At 60.8% G+C, this 18,284-nt stretch overlaps 2 protein-coding genes across 6 annotated transcripts; one reads left to right on the forward strand and one right to left on the reverse strand.

The window, feature by feature from the left end:
• Window positions 1–5,626: 5,626 nt before the first annotated feature.
• On the forward strand, window positions 5,627–11,370 carry SLC2A4 (solute carrier family 2 member 4). Of its 4 annotated transcripts, none has more exons than XM_025864141.2 (11): window positions 5,627–5,849; window positions 7,175–7,291; window positions 7,406–7,578; window positions 7,667–7,791; window positions 7,907–8,022; window positions 8,121–8,283; window positions 8,386–8,573; window positions 8,710–8,814; window positions 8,929–9,030; window positions 9,445–9,648; window positions 10,332–11,370. In XM_025864141.2, the coding sequence occupies exons 1-11, from the start codon at window positions 5,817–5,819 to the stop codon at window positions 10,533–10,535; spliced, it is 1,530 nt and encodes a 509-aa protein (XP_025719926.2). In that variant the 5' UTR covers window positions 5,627–5,816; the 3' UTR covers window positions 10,536–11,370. The 4 variants fall into 4 exon arrangements, with proteins under 4 accessions (XP_025719926.2, XP_073737715.1, XP_073737716.1 ...); XM_073881615.1 differs by lacking the exon at window positions 5,627–5,849 and adding an exon at window positions 6,572–6,769; XM_073881613.1 differs by lacking the exon at window positions 5,627–5,849 and adding an exon at window positions 6,812–6,912.
• Window positions 11,371–11,807: 437 nt separating this feature from the next.
• YBX2 (Y-box binding protein 2) lies at window positions 11,808–17,506 on the reverse strand. Of its 2 annotated transcripts, none has more exons than XM_025864162.2 (9): window positions 17,138–17,506; window positions 16,469–16,532; window positions 15,053–15,086; window positions 14,064–14,153; window positions 13,280–13,564; window positions 13,035–13,135; window positions 12,643–12,820; window positions 12,282–12,367; window positions 11,808–12,028 (listed from the first exon to the last, which is right to left on the reverse strand). In XM_025864162.2, exons 1-8 carry the CDS (start codon window positions 17,412–17,414, stop codon window positions 12,317–12,319), a joined length of 1,080 nt encoding a protein of 359 aa, XP_025719947.1. In that variant the 5' UTR covers window positions 17,415–17,506; the 3' UTR covers window positions 11,808–12,028; window positions 12,282–12,316. The 2 variants fall into 2 exon arrangements, with proteins under 2 accessions (XP_025719947.1, XP_025719948.1); XM_025864163.2 differs by having other exon boundaries at window positions 11,808–12,185.
• Between the last annotated feature and the right edge of the window lie 778 nt (window positions 17,507–18,284).

An 18,284-nucleotide genomic window follows, 5' to 3' on the forward strand; every position in this document is an offset into this window, starting at 1 on the left:
GATCTTGGGGTCGTGAGTTCAAAACCCACGTGGGGCATAGAGATTACTTAAAAATAAGTAAACAAATAACCTGAATGTGAAGAGTAAAACCACAGAGTTATTGGAATAAAATGCAAAAGAATAGTTTTGTGGTATAGAAATGGGAGAGAACATAAGTAACTTCTCAAAATCATAAACCATAAAGGGGAAAATCTATTATTTTGACTACACCAAAATTAAGGATTTCTATTCAATCAAGTTCACCAAGGAATAATTAGGGGTGATAGATGCTGATAGATGATAGAATGAGAGAAAATATTTGCAATGTCCAAATCCAACAAAGAACTGATGTCATTTTTTAATAAAACGTCTTGACAGTGAACGAGAAAAATGCTCCAAGAGAAAACAAGCAGAGAATACAAGGAGGGAATTTACAAGAGAAGAAAGCCAGAGTGCTAGCAAGTGATTTTCAAGAGATTTTCCAAGCCATGAGTAATCAGACAAAACTGCAGTAAGATACATCTTTCATCCATTGAACTGACAAATATTAGAAATCCAAATAAATTTTCATTTATTGGATTAAAATCTCATATACTCCATTCCAGATTTCACTTTATTTTTTATTTTATTTATTTTTTGAGAGAGAGAGAGAGGGCACATGAGTGGTGGGGGCTATAGGGAGAGGGAGAGAAAGAATCTTAAGCAGGCTCCAAGCTGAGCACAGAGCCCGATGTGGGGCTCGATCTCATGACCCTGAGATTATGACCCCAGCCGAAATCAAGAGTCAGAACTTAACCAACTGAGCCACCCAGGTGCCACATTCCAGATTTTAAAGGGCTGACCATGCTGAGATGTTAGTGAGGGTGTGGAGAAACTCAAGTCTCATACGCTGCTGATGGGAATGTAAAATGGTACAACCACTTAGGAAAACAATTTCATACAAAGTTACAGATCCATCTGTAATATAATCCAGCTGCCTACTCCTAGGTATTTTCCAAGAGAAATGAAAGCGCAGCATCCATACAAAGACTTGTACATGAATATTCCAGGCAATGTTATTCATAATAGCCTAGAACTGGAAATTAATCCAAATGCCCATCAACAGGTGAATGGGTAATCAAACTGATCACCATTGATAATCAAATCAATAATTTTCAACAGTAAAAAGGAATGAACTCTTGATACACACAACAGCACAGATGAATTATGTAAAGTGAAAAAAGACAAAAAGAGCCCATGCTGGGGACGCCTGGGTGGCTCAGTGGGTTGAGCAGCCCACTCTTGATTTTGGCTTGGGTCATGATCTCAGGGTCATGGGATTGAGTCCCGCATCGGGCTCCACTTTCGGCGGGAAGTCTGCCTGGGTTTCTCTCTTTCCTTCTGCCCCGCCCCCCCGCTTGTGCTCGCAGATGCTCTCTTGCTCTCTCTCTCTCTCATATAAATAAATAAATCTTGAAAAAAAAAAGAGTACATTCTGTATGTTTCCATTTGCATAAAATTCCAGAAAATGCAAAGTGCTCTATGATGACAGACTGCACTGGTTGCCCAGGGAGTGGGTGGAAGGGCAGTAGGGAGGGGTTACAAAGAGGTACAAGGAAACTTTGGGGGATGATGGATATGTTCATTCGCTTGATGACGGGGACGGTTTCATGGGTATATACATCTGTCAAAACTTACCAAATTGTGCATGCGAAATATGCTCAGTTTATTGTTTGTCAATAAAGCTGTTTTTAAAAAAAGAAAAAAAAAAACCAACCATATTTGCTTCAGTCTCCTGTAAGCACTGTCTGAGTGTTACATTATTCACCTTCTCATTTTACGGGGGAGGTGAAGAAGGCGCAGAGGGTTTAGGTAACTTTCCCAAGGGCACAGCATTGGTAAGTGTCAGAACATTGTGAGCCCGGAGTCCCTCCCCGTTACAGTCGCTGGGAGTCTGCCGAGGTGGAGGAATGGTATTGCGCTGCTGGTGGACCAGGAGACGGGGACACTCGTTCTGCAGAGCAGGCTGGTAGTACTGAGTCAAATTCAGTGTAAGTATGCCGTGTGACTCAGAAATTCCGCTTGTGGGGATCGATAGAAATAATAATAGACATACACACAGGCAGAGATGTATCTCCCAAAGAAGTTCTCGTAGGAGCCCACAGCACACCTCGTATGAAATGTGCATTGCCACATTCTGCATCGCCGCTGGGGACCGCAGATGATGTGGGTGCTCACCCACAGGGATTGCGAGCAAGTAAAACATGGTGTGAGCGATACTGTGGGGGTACTGGGCAACAAATCTTTTTTTTTTTTAAGATTTTATTATTTATTTGACAGAGAGAGCTAGACATCGAGAGAGGGAACACAAGTGGGGGAGAGGGAGAAGCAGGCTTCCGGCTGAGCAGGGAGCCCCATGCGGGGCTCAATCCTAGAACCCTGAGATCGTGACCCGAGCTGAAATCAAGAGTCAGATGCTTCACCAATGGAATCACCCAGATGCCCAAAAGCAAATGATGTTTTGCAAGAGCCCATGAAGTGCATTGGAATGGTTCCCTTTTGAGGGAGGTCAAGTGGGAAATGGGTATGGAAATGAGAAAAAGTTTCCCTCCCCCCCTTTTTTAAAGTAAGCTCTATGTCCCACGTGGGTCTTGAACTCACAACCCCAAGATCGAGAGTAGCACACTCCACCGACTGAGCCAGCCAGGTGCCCCAAAAGAGAATCCTTTTTACGATAAAAATAAGGCATAGATCAATGAACACAATGAACACGTGTCATTAATCAATCCTCTGCACCCGAGACCCTGATCTATAGACAAAATGTGGAGAAGGCACAGACAGGGGCCCCAGCACTGCTGGAGCTCAGGAAGCAAGGTTGCCTTCCAGAAACTGGAGGTAAAGTGGGCCTGTGTATTAGAAGCTGGAAGAAGTGTGTTTGTGGGGGTCCCCTGGTTTTCTTGGGCCCCCCGCCAATCTCTACCTACCATGGGCTGAACCCAGCCAGAAGGCGGTGGTCACGAGCTTGGAAAACAAGCCTGCAGGGATTAACACCCCGTGGTAGAGGGCAGAGCGGAGGAAGGGCCACGACTGGTTCTATCAGATGGGCCAAGGATCGCCCAGCAAAATCTCCACACACCCTCGGATCTCCGATGCAAGGTCCCTCCCCTCCCGCCCCATGTCATGTGCCTCTCCTTCCTATCCGATCTCCTATCAGCAACCTCATTCCCACCTTCCAGGCCCTTTCTCCTACTCCCTTCCAGCTCTCCTGATTCCTCGCTCGTCTCCTCTCCTACTGCCCCATCACTTTCTCCAGGCTCCTCAAAGTACCCTATCGTCTATATCCAGCTCTGACTTGCTCTCTGTGATTCCACTTTCCCTGGGGCTTAAAGCCCTAGAAGCATCAATGAGAAGCCCCAGAAACAAAGCATCTGAATGAGAGCAGGCATGCACCTGGACGGAACCCAGCGCTGAGCTTCACCTGCTACACTGGCTCTTCATCTGCCCCCTTCCTGTACCTCCTGTACCCCCTCTTTGCTCCTAGGCACCTTGCTTGGCTTTTCCCTTCTCCCTGCCCTCCCCCCACGCCCCCCGCCTTTGTAGGAGTCCAGCAGCTCTGGTTCTCCCTTTATTTTCCCGATTGGTCCTTCCCTGCCTCAATGTCTTCTCCTCCTTTGGGACTCCTCAACGTTCAGCTCTTAGCTCTTCATCGGCACCCCCCTAGTCAGACAGGTGGAGCCATTCAGCCAAGAGCTCTCTCCTTCGTGACTGCTCCCCAACCTGCACTCTTGGCTATAAGGACCAGACCCTCATTGCATTAACTCAACATTTGCTGAGTGCCCGGCACTAGGCTGGGTGCTGGGGACACAGAGGGAAACAAGGTGACCTTCTCCTCTCAAGGTTGAAGTACAGAGAAGAAATGGTGACAATCGGCTACACCGGGGACACGTGGCTCTCCTTGTTTTCCTGGAGGAAGCCAACAAAGGTTTCACAGAGGGGGTGAGCATTTTCTGAAGGGTGACTAGGAGTCCTCTGGCATTCCAGACGGAGGGATTGGTGCAGCGGAGGCACCTTGTGTGGGGGGGGGGGGGGGGGGGGGTGAGGCATTGACTAGGCAGTAAGGATAAAGTCTAGAAAGTGAGACTGAAATGGGACAAGAAAGGCAGGAGGTTTTGTTCGCTCTGAAAAGGGGTCTGACCTTGACAGTGGGGACCACAAAGAACCACTGACTTTTGGGGAGGGAATGATGCAGTTGAACGTTTGTTACGTTGAACTCTGCCCTCCGCATAAGGAAAGTAAGGGGCAGGAGGTAATGGTGGACTGGACCAACGCGTCAGCAGTACAGGTGGAGAAAATCAGGTGAATGTGAGTTGAGGAGCTCAACATACCAATGCCGGTAACTGAGTAAAGGCGCGGGGGGTGGGGTGTGTGAAAAGGGCAGGAATCGAGCATGATCTCCAGGATCCTCAGGGGGCTTAACGGGACCAGCCACGGGGATGAGGAGGTTAGGAGGAAGGGCAGGTTTGGACATGCGGATCATGTGAGCTGCCCCGTTCCGGCGGGCGCTGAATCCTCGGATCCGGATCTCCAGAACGAGGCCTGGGTTGGACGTAAGGAAGCCTGACAGAGGTGGACCGTCGACGGCCAGTGGGCCCGAGACGACTCCGCCCGGATCCGCTGCGGATCCTCGCTCTCCCTGCAGGTGGCACCACAGCCCCGCGCTTCCGAGGCCGGTTGTCTGCGCCGCGCCTTGCGCTCTGGTCCGCACGCGCCAACTCTTAGGTCGCGCCCTCCTCGCTGGGGGTTCGGACCCAGAGCGGCCTCCGGAGAGTGTGTCCAAGTCGTCCATGGGGCCAGCACATTCGTGGCAGCTCAGGGACCTCAGGCTGGTGACGTGGTTGGTGTGACCAGCTGTCTCTCGGGCCGCAACCAGGAACCCCTGGGGAACGGGTGTAGGGTAAGGGCCACATAGGCAGTGCCCGGAGCACAGATGCACGGAAGGAGGACCACCAAGCCCAGACACCCAGGGCGCTGGGAGCGGAACTTCCTGTGCCCCAGGGCCATCCCCGCGTGGGAAGCGTGTCTCGGACCCTTTAAGGCTCCATCTCCCTGCCCTCCCCCGTCCAGGACAGGCCGGGACACCCGGGACCTGACATTTGGCGTCTCCCAACGTGGGAGCTAAAAATAGGCGCGGTGGGTTACTCCAGGCCATTGCTCCCCAGCCACCCCGCGCGCCCGCTCGCGCGCGGTCTCGGGCCGCCCGAGTTCTCTCCCGGGCCGAGGGGACCTGCCGCATCCCCTCCTCCCCGACCCCGCGGTCCCAACCCGCGGCGCCCGCCTTTCCAGTGCTTCCCCAGCCCCAAGCCCGGCTGCTGGACCGAGTCCGCACACGAGGTGGGGCGGGGCCTCCTGGGTCCCGGGACCCTTCTTCCCAAACTTCGCGGCCGGAGGCGGGCGGGCACCCTCCGGGCGCGTCGCGCCGGGCACGCTGGGGAGGCGTGGCCTCGCCGGCCAGCCGGCTCCCCCCGCCGCCGAATTCTATAAACTCCAGGCTTAGGGAGGGGCGTGGCCTTCTGGGGTGTGCGGGCTCCTGGCCAATGGGTGCTGCGAAGGGCGTGGCCCGTGGGGGCTGCGGGGGCGCTTCGGGTCTCTCCCCCAAGCCGGGCTCCGCCAGATCCCCGGGAGCCCTGCCGCTCTCTGGATCCTGGGCTCGCGGCGGTGGGTCCCGCCAGGCTCGCCCTCCGCACGTCGCTCCGGGACGCCCGCCGCCACCGCGCCCTCTGCCCGCCAGGTCGGGGCCTCCGACCCCCAGTCGCCTCCCTGTTAACTGCAGCTCCTGCGCCTCGCGTTCCTAAGACAAGATGCCATCGGGCTTCCAACAGATCGGCTCGGAAGTAGGGTTCAGCATGCGGGGGCGGGACGGGGGCACAGGGCCCGCTTTTCTCCGGGCTGGGGTCGCGGTTGGGGTCAGCTAGGGGGCGGTCCCTGCGCAGGCGCAGGGGGTGGGGGAGGTGGGGGCCTGGCTATTTATACCCGGGCTGGCCACCCCGTGACTGTGGGATTCCAATGCTTCTAAGCGGCTGAGTGGGTCTGGGGGTACCGTCCGGGGGCACGGGCCACCCCGGGGTTTCCCGAGTCCAGGGTTCACCCCCTTCTCCAGGGCGCGGCGGGGCGTGCCGGGATCGCGCGGCACCCTGCCCCCGACCCAGCCCGAGAAAGCAGATCCAGGCGAGTCTTATCCTCCTGGAGCTGTCCGTGTGTCCCGGCTCACGGGAAGTTTTTCGAGGAGCGGAGGCTCTCGTGGGCCGCCACCCCCACTGCTGGCCGCCCTCCAGGACGCTGAACTTTCCCTTGGCCCCACGGTTGGTGGAGGGGCTGAGGCGAACGTCAGCCCCCCCCTCCCCCAGCTCAGGTTTCCGCTTGGAGACAGTATGTGCCGCCAGCAAACGGCCACCGCCGCCACCGCCCCTCGCACCACCTTCCCGCCCCCATCCCCTGGGCACGGCTCTCCCCGGCAAAAGCCGGGCACGGCCCCCCGCCCTGCCCTGCGGCGGAGTCCAGAGGGGGAGGGGAGGCCGGGGCGGAGACAGGGAAGGCCACCTCAAGGGCCATATGCGGGGCGGAATGACCGCGACGTCCTTTTTGGAATTGCCCTTCTTGAGCGTGTTGGGGCCTCCAGGAGCCTGCTGAGAGCACCCCCAGGGGGGAGGAAAGAGGACAGAGGCTGATGATAAGGCACTTGTCGGTTTATAAATCCCGCCCGGTCAGGAATCCCCTTAGCGTTTGGTTTTGATTTTCTCCCTTGCGCGGCCAGGTAGGCAAAGCAGGCAGCATCACCCCTCTCTCCCCTAACCCAGAGGACACCGAGCTTCAGAGCCGGGAAGTGACTCGCCCAAGGTCACACAAATCTGAACTCAAGTCTTAAGGCCAAGCCTGTCCCAAGGTCACGGACAAATGGTGAGGCCGACGTCCTCAAACATTTCTCAGCTTGCTGGACGCAAACATCCATTTTCTCCTTCATGCCCAGTTCCTGTGGGTTCTTCCTGCTCCTGTTTACACTGAGTTCCTTGCTCCATTCCTAATATGGCCCAGTTTCCCTCACCCAACATGTTGGATGGAACCCAGCATCTTCAGGCTCAGCTGGGCCCGGGGCCCCTGGATGAAGAAAAGAAATCACGATTCCGTGTGACCCGCCTCCTCTCTGCTTCTGCCTGCCCAGGACGGGGAACCTCCTCAGCAGCGAGTCACTGGCACCCTGGTCCTTGCTGTCTTCTCGGCTGTGCTGGGCTCCCTGCAGTTTGGCTACAACATTGGGGTCATCAATGCCCCACAGAAGGTGAAGGGCCTGTGGTGGGCAGAGTGGGGGGCAGGGGGCGGCAGGGGAGAGCCGAGAGGGAAGTCTCTGCAGGCCGTCACTCCTCCACTGTCTCCCCCCCGACACACACACCAGGTGATCGAACAGAGCTACAATGAGACGTGGCTGGGGAGGCAGGGGCCTGAGGGACCCAGCTCCATCCCACCAGCCACCCTCACCACCCTCTGGGCTCTCTCTGTGGCCATCTTTTCTGTGGGCGGCATGATCTCCTCCTTCCTCGTCGGTGTCATCTCTCAGTGGCTGGGAAGGTATGGAGCTGGTGGGCAAGGGTTGGGGGGGCAGGCAGGGGGCCGCCACGTGGCACCCTAACTCTCGGCCCCACTCTTTGCCTGGCAGGAAGAAGGCAATGCTGGTCAACAACATCCTGGCGGTGCTGGGGGGCGCCCTCATGGGCCTGGCCAACGCGGCCGCCTCCTACGAGATGCTCATTCTAGGGCGGTTCCTCATTGGCGCCTACTCAGGTACCGGCCACGGGCGCCATGGCCCTGCCCAGCGCCCTGCTCCCCTCCACCACCACTGAGCTCGGGGGCGGGAGTGACTAGCTGCCCTCAGCCCTCTCTTCTTCCCTCTGCCCAGGGCTCACGTCGGGGCTGGTGCCCATGTACGTGGGGGAGATCGCCCCCACTCACCTGCGGGGCGCCTTGGGGACGCTCAACCAACTGGCCATCGTCATAGGCATTCTGATCGCCCAGGTGACTGGGCCTGGCCTTCCGGGTGGCTAGGCGGGCCGGTTGGGTGGGGCTCTGGGCTGAACGGCTGGCCTTCTTTCCTTCCCACCCTGCTGCCACAGGTGTTGGGCTTGGAGTCCATGCTGGGCACTGCCACCCTCTGGCCCCTGCTCCTGGGCGTCACCGTGCTGCCCGCCCTCCTGCAGCTGGTCCTGCTGCCCTTCTGCCCAGAAAGCCCCCGCTACCTCTACATCATCCGGAACCTGGAGGGGCCCGCTAGAAAGAGTGAGCTCCCCACCCCCACCCCAGCCCCCGCCACCTTGCCAGCACCTGCGGGGGGGGGGCCCCGCTCCCTGTCCGCTCAGGCCTGACGCTCGTCACCTCCAGGTCTGAAGCGCCTGACCGGCTGGGCTGACGTGTCTGGCGCGCTGGCTGAGCTGAAGGAGGAGAAGCGGCAGCTGGACCGGGAGAGGCCGCTGTCCCTGCTCCAGCTCCTGGGCAGCCGCCCCCACCAGCAGCCCCTGGTCATTGCTGTCATGCTGCAGCTGAGCCAGCAGCTGTCCGGCATCAATGCTGTACGTGGGCGGCAGCCTCGGCGGGGCAGGGGGCAGGGGTGAGGGAGCAGCTCAGGGGGAGGCGAGCCGGCAGCCAGCCCCCTGTGTTCAGGCGCGGGGTCGGTCCGCAGCCCCTTTCCTTCTCCTTCTCTTGTAGGTTTTCTATTATTCAACCAGCATCTTCGAGACGGCGGGGGTCGGGCAGCCGGCCTACGCCACCATCGGCGCCGGTGTAGTCAACACCGTCTTCACCTTGGTCTCGGTAACTGCTGGCACCCCCCCATTGGCTTCCGCACCGCCCCCCCCGGAGCTCCCCCCCTCCCCCCGACCTCCTGTGCCCCGGAGGCCCTCCACTGAGCCCTGACTCGCCCTGCAGGTGTTCCTGGTGGAGCGGGCCGGGCGCAGGACGCTGCACCTCCTGGGCCTGGCCGGAATGTGCGGCTGCGCCATCCTGATGACTGTGGCTCTGCTTCTGCTGGTGAGGCCTGGGAGGTGGGGAGGGAGCCGCGGCCCAGCCCGTGCGTGTGTGCGCGTGTCGCACGCGCTCCCAAGGACCCAGGCTGCACCAGTTTCCCAGTCTGGGAGGAAGCTCTAGCATGACGAAGGCAGCCAGGAAGGAGAGCCCCTGCCCCTGTCCAGTCTCAGGAACAGTCAGTCGTCAGGAGCCAGCTCTAGAACCGGGAGAGAGTGGGCCATCCTGATAGCCGAGAGGGCGTTCACGCCCCCTGGGCCCTGAGCAGGGCAGTGATAGGGCCGCCCGCCGAGGGTCAGGGCTCAGCGCCGCTCACAGGCCTGTTCTCACCTGGGTGTCAGCTCCTCCGTGAGCTGCTGGGAGGGACGGACTTCAGTTCTCTGCACCACCTGAATTCCTTTCGCTCCCCGCCTGCCCCAGGAGCGCGTTCCCGCCATGAGCTATGTCTCCATCGTGGCCATCTTTGGCTTCGTGGCATTCTTTGAGATTGGCCCGGGCCCCATCCCCTGGTTCATTGTGGCCGAGCTGTTCAGCCAGGGCCCCCGCCCAGCGGCCATGGCCATGGCTGGCTTCTCCAACTGGACGTGCAACTTCGTCATTGGCATGGGTTTCCAGTATGTTGCGGTAGGTGCCCTGCGCCTCGTCCCCATCTCCCACCCCCCTGTAGGCCGCTCTGAACCGCCCACCCCCATCTCCCACTTGCTTTCCTCGCTCCTGTCTGGGGGTCACCCTGGTGGACCACGTGGGAGCTGAAGTACTGGGCTAACAGTGGAGCTGTCTTCCAAACCAGCTGGGGCCTGACTGACTTAGAGTAAAACGATCAGTACGCGTTCCTGCCGCAGAGTGTAGGAACCGGTTGGGAATCCGCTCTGAGCAGAGTGTACTGCCCTCAGCACAGGAGAGAGGGAGACAGATTATCGGAGGTGGGGCACAGAGAATCTTTTCTTTTCTTTTTTTTTTAAAGATTTTATTCATTTGACAGAGAGAGAGCACAAGCAGGGGGAATGGCAGGCAGAGGCAGAGGGAGAAGCAGGCTCCCCGCAGAGCAGGGGGAGACCGATGTGGGCCTCGATCCCAGGACCCCGGGATCATGATCTGAGCCGAAGGCAGTGGCTTAACCGACTGAGCCACCCAGGCGCCCAGAGAATCTTTTCTTCACTCATTCCTGGTCGGTTCCCTTGCCCCACCAAGGAGCCACCTGCGTCTGCATAGCCCCCCCACCCGCCTGGGCCCTTACTGCCCGGCTCGATGGAGACCAACCCCCCCACCCCCCCGCCCGCCAACACGGCTTTCTCCCCCTATCCCAGGAGGCTATGGGGCCCTACGTCTTCCTTCTGTTCGCCATCCTCCTGCTTGGCTTCTTTATCTTCACCTTCTTAAAAGTGCCTGAAACCCGAGGCCGGACGTTTGACCAGATCTCGGCCAACTTCCACCGGACGCCCTCCCTCTTAGAGCAGGAGGTGAAACCCAGCACGGAACTCGAGTACTTGGGGCCAGACGAGAACGACTGAGGGGCCTGGCAGGGGCCTGGCAGGGGAATGCGCTCTCGCCCCGCCCCCCCCCCCCCACCTCCCCGGTGTACTCTTCCCCGCTACTTCCAGGGTGATGCCCCTGCGGCCTGGCAGAACCGGGAAGCTGGAGGGAAGGGTGGTCTGAGCGCCCCCTCAGTCCCCTCACGTGACTCTCGGATTATTTATGTGTTAGGCTGTGGCCGTCAGGGTGGGCCGTTATCCGGGCTCATCCCCTCCCTCCTCGGTAGGCCGCCCCACCCCCACCCGCCTCTGTTCCAGAATATTCTCTCACCCCTTGCTAGAGAAGAGGGGGGTGCGGGGAGGAGAGGCCCTGGGCTGACTTTTTAGTGGGTGGACGGAAGCAGGGAGCAGGACTGGAGCAGAGAAGCCGCTTCCTGTCACCTCGGACTCCTCCCACTCGCTGGCACTTTCTCGGAGTTCTTGCCACATAGACTCTGGGTGAAGGGGGTCCCGCCTTGACCCCTCCCGGACAGGACACAGCCTCCCGAGGCCTGAGCTCAGCTCTCCTGGCAGGCTCAGCTCTCTCACTCCATCTTCCGGGGCACGTGTGGTGAGAGGGACGGCTCCCCGAGGCTTCCAAGGGGGGGGCCCCACTCCTGCCTCCTCTGCCCTCCTCAAGGGTGTTCTACCCACAAGCTTTTGACCAACTAAGGGAAAGAGGAGTTTGAAAGGCTGTGAACACGGGGTGGGAGGAGCCTTCAGATATTTTTGTATATGTTTGCAAAAGGGGCAGGAAGAAGAAACCAAAGGTCTGTTGTACTAAATGTGTATATATATATGTATATAGATCCACACATAAAGTCACTGTATGCGACGCGCGTCCTGTCGTGGAAGCACCCGGGGACGCTCCCTGTCCCTCCCTCCACCCTGCCTTAAGCTCAAGGCCCAAGAATCCTCTGGCTGCGGTCACTCTGCCCCCACTTAAGCTCCTCTGCACCCAACGTGGGGCCTGAATGCACGACCCCAAGATCAAGAGGGGCATGTTCCAGCACCTGAGCCAGCCGGGCGCCCCGCTCATTGCGTTTACGAACAGTAAACACTTGGTAAGTTGTAGCCCCAGCGCTAGCCGCTGCCCTGGGCACTTCCCAGAACACTCCTGCAGGGGAGCGGTCGGCCCCAGGCTACGACGGGACAGGTGACTCTCACAGGGGGGAAAGCACCTTCAGGAACACCGGAAGGAGGGCTCACGCCGCTGCCCCCTTGGGCAGGGAGTCCCCATCGACTCCACAGAAAAGAGGCCAAGACCAAGACCACGGGGAAAGCCTGTTTTTGTTTTTACTGGAGGCTCAGGTGGCACATGACGGTTCATAAAATGGCTTCAGAGGTAGGGGCTAGAGGAGAGACCAAAAATAAACTGGGGTGGGAAAGAAAAACAACCAGGAGGAGGTGAGAGCTGGCTGGGTCCTTCTCAGCCTGAGTCAGGGGAGGGACGTGGTGCCTCTGAACAACAGGATGGATCCCTTCCTTCAACCCTTGGTAGGGGACAGAGAAAAAGCAAACGGCTGTTGCTTCAGCCCTCCTGAGTCTCAAGGGAAAGGGGAAAGCCGGTATTTTGATGTCATGAGTCATGGGGAAGGGGGAGGGGGTGCTGGGTGGGGTACAGGGTGGCTGGAAAAACTGGCAGACAACCTGCGCGAGAGGAAGACAGAGACAAATGGGGACCAGCGCCCCCTCCTCAGGCCCCAGCGCCCCACCTCCGGGCTTGCCCCGGGCGCAGCCGCTCACCAGATGGTAGCTCTGGGGGGTCCTTCGTGTTGGAGTCACTCCAGTATGGTGGTGGTGGGGTCCCCACTGTTGATGGGGGCCGAGGGCTGGCGAGAACAGGGGCAGTCGTTTGAAACCCTCTCATCCCTGAGAGCACCCAACTTTAATCTTCTTCCACCTTTTTCCTCCCATCCCTCCCACAAGGGGGGGCTGGGGCTTCCCAGCAGAGCCGGGGCAGATCTGCCAGAAGTGGCAGATCCAGCAGCAGCGGTCTGGGCTCCCTGGTGTGGGGGGGCGGGCAGGGGCAGAGAAGGGAAGGGCAACAGCCTGGGGCCTTTTCTCCTACCCCCCTAGCCCCCCACCAAGCAGCCCAGGTCCTCACCTCCAGGGCTGTGGGCTGCCTGGGTCCGGGGGGCTGCTGCCGCCGCCGCTGGAAGTAGGGACGGTTTCGTGGGCGCTGAGGCTCAGGCCGGGACCCATCAGTGGGGCCTTGGCTGGGCTTGGTCTCGCCATCCCCACCTTCGGTGGTAGGCTGCTGGGGCGGCCTGGGGCGGAAAGGCCTGGGGAGACACGTGGGGGACTTGTTCCGTCTGCCTCCCTCCCAGGGCTCCCCCAGCCGAGGGGACCCAGCCTGCTTTCCCACCCGCCTGGGCATCACTCAGTGGCCCCGCCCCCCCCACTAGCCTCAGGCTCCCCTCAGCCTTGCTCTTCCCCTACCCCCCGGGGACCAATACCAGATGGGGGGGAAGACGGGCCCCAGGAAGGGAGTCTTACCTTCGGTACCGAGGCCGGAATCTGGGAGGGGGGACGCGCTCATCTCCCTGTTGGTCCCCCTCCAATGGGGCTGTCTCTTTGGGCTCTACCCCGTCGGTGCCCTAGGAACACACAAAGGCCTGGGGGGTGGGGAGGGACACCTGCCGCCCCAGGGCCCTTTCCAGCCCCCCTCCTCCTTCTCCGGAGACTCCAAGGTCTCTGTCCTCACCGACGCCCCTCCCTTCCCACACACCCAGGACCCCCACCTCTATAGGCTGCTGCTGGTTGGGGGGCCGAGGGCCTCGCACAAAGCGCCGTCGGTAGAAGAAGGGAGGTGGGCGCCGCCGCCTGGGCCTCTGCCCAGAGTCCTCGGCCCGCTCCCCTTCGCTGCCCGGTTCAGTCCCGCCTGATGGAGCCTCTGCCACCATGGGTGGCGGGGCAGCTGGACGAGGCCGGGGGATGAACCTGCGGAACCTGCGTCGATTGGGGGCATAGCGGCTGCCCTTCACCGGCACGCCCCCCGGCCCAGTTACGTTAGCAGCCTCTGCACCCTGGGGGGGGGGGGGGGAGACGGGGAGGACAGTGAGAGCTCGCCCCAACTCCGGGCCCAACACCCCCAAACCTGCCTTCCCTTTTTCCAGCTAAATCCCCCTCTCCAGCTTCCCTGCAGCTCCTCCGGGCTGGGGTCTCCTACCCTCCCCCAGGGGCCCGGGCCTTTGTGTGGAGCCTTCTAGGAGGGGCCCCCTCTGTAACCTGCCCCTCCCGAGTAGCTGCTATGGACCCTCTTGGGGTGGAGGGAAGGTGGGGGAGGAGGGCGGCGGACTCAGGACACGTGGAGAACAGACTGGAAGTGCTTGGTGCATGATAAAGCAACCCGGATGTTATCAAGAGGGCCTTGTCTTTAGGACACCAGAGTGGCGAAGGCCGCAGGTCCTCGGGAGAGCTCGACCCCGTTCCCACGGCCCGGGCTAACTGGCCCGAGGAAGGGGGGCGCCTCAGGAGGGCCTCCCTCCCGCAGCTGGGCCACCCCTGCCCCGCTACAGCCCGAACCTTCTCTCCCTCCACGACATCGAACTCCACTGTCTCTCCATCTCCGACGCTGCGCAGGAACTTCCTGGGGTTGTTTCTTTTAATGGCCGTCTGGCAGGGGAAAGGCCATGAGAAAGGTGAGGGCAGCAAGCCCGGAGTCTCCCTCACCCCTGCTGGGTCCGCCACCCCATTTCGTGCAGTTCACCATCCATCATCCGTGTGGCCGGGCCGCAGGGTGGAGCGCGGAGGCAGGCCAAGTTCAGTGGGGGAGAAGCCGAAAACCAGGCGCCTCCCAGCGCCTGTGCCCTCGGCACTGTCCGTCCCCATGACACACTCCCTCCTCCCTTTACCCCTCTGGGATTTCCCAAAGGGAGGCCAGAAGCAGGAACTCAAAGCAAAACCAAAAGCAGAGACAGTGCTAAGTTGCCCAGCAGGCCAAATGCACGGCTTCTTACCTGAGGGCTCCCCCCCTCAACAGCCGTGGTTCTCAACCTGGGGCCCCAGCCGCAGCACCTGGAGGGCTCCTTCAAACAGGTGGCTGGGCTCCACCCCCAAGCACAGCTGCTTCAGCAGGTCTGTGGGGAGCTGAGAATTGGCAGGCAGGTGATGCTGCTGCCACAGGGACCACACTTTGAGAACCACTGCACCCAAGTAGCTCTAGCCTGTGTCCTCTCCCTCAGAACACAGCCTAGGACTCGTCCTCGTGTTAACAGGTCCTGATGTGGGGAGTGAGCACGCCACGGCCGGGGGGCAACAAGCTCATTTCTCACAGAGACAGCGTGACACACGTGGGGCCAATGGCGGTTAATACAGGCACCTGAGGCGAGGGGGAGGAGAGGACCGTTTCCTGGCGGGCATGCTGTTGTGAGGGGAGAGGCAGGAGAAAGCAGCGTGCTGCTGAGGATTATGGCAAAGGCCGAGAGAGAGAGAGAGAGAGAGAGAGAGAGAGAGAGAGAGAGAGAGAGAGAGAGGGTGGGTTCCTCCGCACCCCTCTTCCCCCTAGCTCTTACCTGGTGAACAAAGACATCCTCCTTGGTGTCATTCCTGCAGAACAGGAGGGGTTGTTAGTGGGGGGACCTTGGTGAGACCTCCCCAGCTGCCCACGCCCCAAAGCAGCAGACCCATCCTCACTGTCCTCCCCTGGCTCCTTGCGGGGGGCGGGGGGGCCCGGGGAATGACAAGAGCCAGGAGTGGGTATGAAGAGAAGTATGGCGAAAACCCTGAGCTTCCTAAGGGCAGAGGGGAAAGGCAAAGTCACCTTGAAGACGCCGGGCCAGCTCTTTACCTCCTGAGGACTCACCTCCCCGCCCCAGGGGCACCTTAGAACCTGGCAGTGCCGAGTGTAACTATCTCTGGCCCCCGCCCCCAACCCCTATCATGGCTGGAAAGTTCCTCTCCATGGTCTCCCTTCTATGCTCTAGAAGGAAAGAGAAAGTGCGGACGGGGGAGAGAAGCAGAGGGGACAACGTGTCCAGAACCTGCTCTAAAACATCCCCAAGACTTTATTCTCACCCTCAGCCCAGAGGTGAACCCCAGGGTCAGGCCCCCCCCATCAACATACCAAGGGATCAAGGGTGAGAAAGAAAATATTTTACCATTTTCAATCACGGCTTGCCTATTGCCCCAGTTTATCCTAGCACCCCATGGCGGGGAGGGGGGGGAATGGATTTTCCTTCAGAACTTCCCAGGAGCCCTCAGTTTCCAGAATTAGAGAGGGATCCCTTCCCTAGGTCAAATGTTCTCACTTTAAAGCACTTGGATCTGCACAAAGGTCAGCCTGCTAAGAGGGAACTGGGGCCTCCCGGGAGGGCTGGGCTGGGCAGGGTGCCTGGGTTGGGGAAGGGCCCGCTGGGGGAGACCTGGCTCTGCTCAGAATCTGCCTCGACAGCCCCTCCGCAGTCGCGGGAGGGCTGGGGCTGTCCAACTGAAGGAAAGCAGCAGCCTCTGCCGGGGCTGGCATCCTTCCCCAACCTGCCCCCCCCAGCCCCCGCCCCGTCAGGGTCAGGTGGGGGGATTCAAATGAGCCAGCAGCCCTCTAAGGGAGATGAGTCAGGGGAGTGTTCCTCCAGCCTCCCGAAACAGGAAACGAGTGAGGATTACAGCCCGGAGCCCTGAGGCGTAGACAGCAGGTACATTCTGCCCCAAAGGCAAAGCAAACTAAACCACAAGGTGAGACAGACTAGCCGGCAGCTCAGAGCCAGGTTTGCTAAGTTCCTAGATCATTAACCCTCTGCTGCCCTTGGAGATGCGCAGGAGGCTCCACCTTGCCCACATCTGTGCGGGGGCTAAAGACGTTCAATCAGCGTCAGCTGGACATTGCAACCACGTGCCTCAGCAGGGGGAGAGAGGGGGTCGGGAGGGTGTCGAGTCCCACAGGCCGGTTTGGAAAACACCCCTTCTCCCCCCTCCCTGGGTTTCTCAGATACCTGTTGATGAATCCGTAACCATTCCGGACGTTGAACCATTTGACAGTGCCCAGGACTTGGATTGCTGCCAGGCAGAGATGCAGTGAGGGCAGTAAGATGGGGGGAAAGAGATGGAATTGGGCTCAGTTTGGAGACACTCCAAATCCAATCTACCTCCCCTTTACCTCTTAAGCATAACTTCAAGCCACCGGTTTCGCCCTGTAGCTCCAAAGCGTTCTTTCTGACCCCAGGCCCACCAAATGGAAGCGCCCACACAGCGGGGCTCAGGCTTTCAAGACCCTTCCAACTCTAAGTCACGTTGCTCACGGGCTACAAATCCAGGCCCTTCACCTAGAACCAGGTACTCACCGGGCCCACCAAGTTCTGCCCTCCCAACGTTAAGGATTCCCAGTGCACCTGCTTCCCAGGCTGACCGAACCGAGTCTCCCGCCGCGGGGGCGTACCCAAGGCCCCAGCCGGACCTGCCCACCACGCCCTCCCAGCGGGGAAGGCGCGGCGGGATTTCCCACCAGGCGAACTCACTCGGGTCAGCTGCCCCCAGCCCAGCTAGTCCTTGGAGCCTCGGGGCCAGGCCGGCCTTCGGCTTTTCGGGACCGCGTGGGCTCCGCGATGCCCCTCCCCCAGCCCGTCGACCCCGTAGAGCCGCTCCGGCACGCGCCCGCCCCTCACCCAGCACCGGCTTGTCCGCCTGACTCCGGGCCGGGGGCGCGGGGGTCCCCGACGCTGCCGTCGCCGGGTTGCCAGGGGTGCGGGGACCCGGCGCCGAGGGGGTCCCGGCAGCGGGGCCCGAGGCGGCTCCGACCCCGCCGCCGCCCGCCCCGCCGCCTGCTTTCTGTGGCTCCCCCGCGGGCACCGGTACCACCACCGCTACCACCCCTGCCGCCGTCGCGGGCACCGTCGCCGCGGGGGCCGCTGTCGCCACCGCTGCCGCCTCCGCCTCGCTCATCCCGCCGGGTCCGGTACCGGCCCCCGCCGCCGCCACCTCCTCCGCCTCCTCCGCCGCCGCCACCGCCCCGGCCCCTCCCCCCGGCTCGCGAACCCGCCGCCCCGCTCGATCCTCGCGCCCCGAGCCTCGCCCGCACGCCGGCAGCGGGCCCCGGGCCAAGGCCAATCGCAGCCCGCAGCCGCGGCGCGCGCAGGCCCCGCCTCCTGGCCACAGGCCTATCGGAGAGGAGCAGCCCCCCGGCCCGCACGCCGGCCCCGCCTCCCGGACTTCGCGCGGAGGCCGAGGCCCCTGCTGACCGCCCCGTAAGTACACCTGGGCCCCGCCCCGCGACCGTCACATGACCGCCGCCAGCCCAGCCTATTGGCCGACGGCCCCTTTCCCCTCCCCCTCCGCCCCTCTCCACCGGCCGCGGGAAATCAAACGGGCTGCTTGCGCCCTAACCGCCACCTGGCCTCTGCGCGCAGGGCGGGGCGGGGGTCGCAGCTCCAGGGTTGCCCCTGACGACCCGGGTGGGGGGCCGGCGCCGACAGCCTCCGCTCGGGCTGGGGGCGGCACCGCTCCCCTCCGCCCTCGAGACGGCGGGGGCCCGCACACCGCCTCTCCCCGAGGGATGCCCCGCACGCCCCGGGCCGCGGACCCGCCCCCACCGCACAAGGACGACTTTCGCAGCTCGCAGTTGCGCTCACTTTTGCTTTTGAGGTAGAATTTACAGAGCAAAATGCACAACTCCGCTTATCCGTGCGGCCAACACCCCGGCCAAGGCTGTTTTGACCTCGCCCGAGGGAGGAAGTTCCCCCGAGCCCCTTCCAGGCACCCCCAGCCTCCCCGCGGACCCCGCTGTTTCGGGGCCCCGCGCGCCCCGGCCAGCTC

This window comes from Callorhinus ursinus, unplaced genomic scaffold (assembly GCF_003265705.2).
Source record: "Callorhinus ursinus isolate GAN/ISIS: 27379988/994484 unplaced genomic scaffold, GSC_fseal_2.0 scaffold43, whole genome shotgun sequence".
In the NCBI taxonomy this organism is placed as follows: Eukaryota; Metazoa; Chordata; class Mammalia; order Carnivora; family Otariidae; genus Callorhinus; species Callorhinus ursinus.

Excerpts from the sequence above, each read along its gene's own strand:
- SLC2A4 (XM_025864141.2), top strand. The coding sequence starts at position 5,817 with ATGCCATCGGGCTTCCAACAGATCGGCTCGGAA. Across the intron at positions 5,850-7,174 it reads TCCAACAGATCGGCTCGGAA|GACGGGGAACCTCCTCAGCA; the intron begins GTAGGGTTCAGC and ends CTGCCTGCCCAG. Across the intron at positions 7,292-7,405 it reads TCATCAATGCCCCACAGAAG|GTGATCGAACAGAGCTACAA; the intron begins GTGAAGGGCCTG and ends CACACACACCAG.
- YBX2 (XM_025864162.2), bottom strand. The coding sequence starts at position 17,414 with ATGAGCGAGGCGGAGGCGGCAGCGGTGGCGACAGCGGCCCCCGCGGCG. Across the intron at positions 15,087-16,468 it reads GGTTACGGATTCATCAACAG|GAATGACACCAAGGAGGATG; the intron begins GTATCTGAGAAA and ends CCTGTTCTGCAG. Across the intron at positions 13,136-13,279 it reads ACCAGCAGCAGCCTATAGAG|GGCACCGACGGGGTAGAGCC; the intron begins GTGGGGGTCCTG and ends GTGTGTTCCTAG.